At 40.5% G+C, this 3,952-nt stretch overlaps 1 protein-coding gene across 1 annotated transcript; it reads right to left on the minus strand.

Moving 5' to 3' along the window:
* Positions 1 to 631: 631 nt before the first annotated feature.
* On the minus strand, positions 632 to 3,177 carry FIBIN (fin bud initiation factor homolog). Its single transcript, XM_073573873.1, has one exon. It carries the CDS (start codon positions 2,417 to 2,419, stop codon positions 1,805 to 1,807), a length of 615 nt encoding a protein of 204 aa, XP_073429974.1. The 5' UTR covers positions 2,420 to 3,177; the 3' UTR covers positions 632 to 1,804.
* Positions 3,178 to 3,952: the final 775 nt, after the last annotated feature.

A 3,952-nucleotide genomic window follows, 5' to 3' on the forward strand; every position in this document is an offset into this window, starting at 1 on the left:
TGTGCATGGTGCTGTGTTTCTAACCAGGGATCTCCAACCTGTGACACTCCAGCTCCTACAGAACTACGACTCCTACCAAGCCCTGACAGCCCAGGGAAATTGGGAATTGGCAGTGTGCAAACAGTGGAGATCTGCTAGCTAGAGATCACTACTGCATGGAACAAATGTGAGATTATCTATTATCCACTGGTCAGGCCTGATTCCAAAATAAAGCACCAATTATATGAATCCTTCATACCTGCCTTTGGGCTGCTACTACTTTCATCAAGACAGATTTCTTCACATGCTCTTACCAAGGGCTGGTGACAGCACCAAGCAAACTTGGCCAAATACCAGGGTCCACTGGGCTGAGGACCCATGGAGATCAGGGTAAATGTTCTCTATGCTTGTCTTGAAGAGATTGGGTTTGACAGGCGACGTGCAGTAAATTTATCATGTGTTGGTCCTGCTCATATCTTCTAAAGCTATGACAATATAAAGGGGTCTACCGTCACCTGGGGCATCACTACAGTAGGTGCAGGGGTTTCAATCATACCGGGGCTCTGCAGCTCAGGGGGACTTAGGACCCTTGATAGTTGGGAGCCTTGGTAGAAATTTTGCACTGGGGCCCATGGACTTCAAATTATGCCAATTACTACCACCATATTTTATTATACATCATTTTTGCACAGATCAAATCATTTAGTATATCCATACTTAGCAGAAGTATTAGGATTGGAGACATATGCACAAATATATTAAGGAGATGCATAAATAGCAATTGCTTTACATAGATCATTTGCCTACTTTCTGGGTAGATGATAAAAGATTAGGAAATAATTCTGCAGGAATCTTCACATAGGTTCCATAGTCTTGGTAGCCCAACTACAGGCTGCAAATGGGGCACAGACTGTAGACTGTTCTAGCTGACAGGTAGGCAGGGAAGGTGCAGGGAATGCCGCAGCTTTGTCCCAAATACAGCACCACTTTTGCACATGGTTTCTGTCTTCAATTTCAGTTCAGTGCCACTCAAGATGGGCTGCAGTACCAGACAAAACCCACGTGCAAGAGTGGAGCTTGTTTTGTGGAAATAAAATAAACCCTTTTTAACTTGAGATATTTGAACAGACATATATGATACATAACAATGTGCATCCCTAATTACAAACAACTGCAGGAATTCCATATACAGAATAAAGCTTTAAGGTTCTGTAATACAATGCTTCTTATATACAGCATACTCATTTACACCGATGCAGCAACACTGACAAAATAAATAAACTATACTAGTGTAAGTAGTATCTGTAATAATACCGATCAGATTTAGGTTCCGTCCTAATAGATCTTCTATATAAGTTAACTAAATAAATGCTTGAAGGACGATAGGTCCCGGGATGCCACAGTTCTGCCAGCATTTGTAAGGGATCAACCAAAATGTTGACATTGAAGGCGACAATTTAAATATTAAAAAGAATGCATAGAAGGATTTACCATGCATTTTATTACTTCCCCCATAAGCTACTCAGATGGTAGCATTACTTTCTGTAACCCATTCTTTACCCCGGAGGGTCTGCAGTTTACTGCACAGCAGCTCTTACGGTAACTTAATGAGTTAGTTGGCTGGTCATCCATGGTTGCGGCATGGTGTCACTTCTATAAAGGGGGAAGGCATTTTTTTGGGATCAAGAGTCATACTGATATTTACAGGATAATTTAGTACAGTCTGAGCTTTTGCTTCAAGACCAGAATTACCCACAGCTAGGTTTATTCTTTGAAAAGTAATATTTTAGAGGATTGGATCTCACATAAATTAGTGTCCAGATTTTCAAACCTTCAGGTAGTCATTTTTCAGTCTGCTTAGTCTAGCGCCATGACTCCGAATAGTTAAAGAGAGAAGTTCGTGTTTATCCCTCAGCCCCAGGGAGACGTCTAAAGTTTCCTTGAGAACAGCTCTTGTGTGGATCATCATATCCACAAAGTCGTCATTTAACCCCTTCATCTCGTTCCTCTCATTCTCATGGCTCTGCCTAAACTTTAACTCAAGTTCTGTTAAAGACTTGTCCGAGTTAGAGAAGGCTTCGCTTATCTGTGACGACTCCCTTCCCAGATACTTTCCATAACTTTCCTCGCCGTCCAGGTCGTAAGATATGCTTTTACCGATGCTTTCAAGCACTCTTTCCGCATCTTCAATCTGTCTTTTTATGACAATGAATTCTTCCTTTAAGGAGAGATATTGTCCATCCCCTGGACAGGACCTTTCATCCGTCACTCTGAAGAGCATCTGACACTTCTCAGGGTCATCATTCTCCTCATAGTCCCCATCAGGAACAAAGTAATGGTGCAAAGTTCCATTAGACATTTCTGGCTGAAGGGGTCCATTGTAAAAACCATAGCACAGGTTGCCCAAAATTCCAAAGCAGAGAAGATGAAATCCAATCATTATCACTTGCACGCCTCTGCAGCACCAGAAGCAAGATAGGAAATTTGTGAATCTATGACAGCGTGGTGTCACCAGAGTAAAACGTTTATAACTCCCATGCAATGCTCAAGCATGAATATTCCCTCTAGATGTCTGGATCCACCCTTTACATTCCACAAGCAGATGATATTTGCAAGCCAAATGAAATACTGTCTTGTGGTCTCCAGAACTCCAGCACCATCAAAGTCCAAATCTTCTTGAATTCAATCGTTTTTGGTTTGCAGACAAAATGTTGTCAGCATTCAGTCTGTGTGGCAAAGGAAAGTTCATATACAAACATTACAGGATCAAGAGCCTTCTTAAGGAGAAGCAGGAGTAACACAAGGCTAGTCTGTGGTGAGCAAGATTTGTCTCTTCTGCTGGATGCTACTACACTACTTCTACATCTGGGCTGCTGTTAGTGAGCTTTTTTTCTTTTTTGGCTAATGACATGCCTTAGCAGAGGTATCTGTTCTCAGATTACAGCATGATTTCATCACTGTAGCAGCAAAGAAAAAAAAAAGTTCTGCAGAAGAATCCTTTTTGTAGGTTCCAGTCATTAAAGCTCTTTAAGCGTTTCTTCCTTCCAGCTACGCAAAAAAATATGGCAAATAAAGCATCTCACATCCACCAAAGGATTTGGACACCGACGAAGCATTACGTCTGCAATGAAAGAGTTACCAAGGGAAACACGTGGGGAACTATAAATAAGCACGAGCCATTTCTGGTGCCGAGCTCCAAGATGGAATTTCAAAGCTGTTTTCCAGTTCTTTGCTGGGACAAAAACAATATTTATATTACAAGAGAATATTACCCAGTGTTTTTCTCCTGAATGTCATCAGAGAAAAGAAATATGGAAAACCAAGGAGTGTCAATTATGTTAGAATCAACTATTCGGTGCTCTTGAAGGGCACGTGGTCATGGTAGAAAGCAAATCCTTAGGGTCCAAAAGTCATAAAAGGTACAGATGGCAGGTTACACTGCAGGGCTCAGAAAACTATTATGTGACAATAAACTTGGCATTTCCTGGAGACATCTACTGTAACATTCTCTCCACCTCCAATAGAAGCTGCAACTTTGCCAGTGGGCTTTGCGTGTCCTCTTAATTGCGTGGCCCATCCTAAGCTTGATTCTCACGTAGCACTCACATGTGCCTGAATTATGACTACTAATAATCCTTTTTTAAATTTCACAACCTCTTTTTGCTGTCTCATTAAAAATTAATCACATATGTTTTACATAAAAATACTTGACAGCTGAAATTTGCTTCATGCACCAAAAACCGACACGCAAAAAATTCCCTTAGCCTATGGGATTAGGTAACAAATCCAACAACTCAATAATACAATGTAAACATAAAAAAAATGTACGCCATTTCAAGCAAAAAGGGTTAAAGAGTATATTAGGATTGAATAAATATATTTTATTACATAAATCAATACACTACAATTTAAAAAACAGAGCAACACTCACTAAGCAGGCACAATAATAAGGGGGGAAAGAATTATGCAATTG

Source organism: Dendrobates tinctorius, unplaced genomic scaffold (genome assembly GCF_039654945.1).
Source record: "Dendrobates tinctorius isolate UK_male_01 unplaced genomic scaffold, ASM3965494v1 ptg000037l, whole genome shotgun sequence".
In the NCBI taxonomy this organism is placed as follows: Eukaryota; Metazoa; Chordata; class Amphibia; order Anura; family Dendrobatidae; genus Dendrobates; species Dendrobates tinctorius.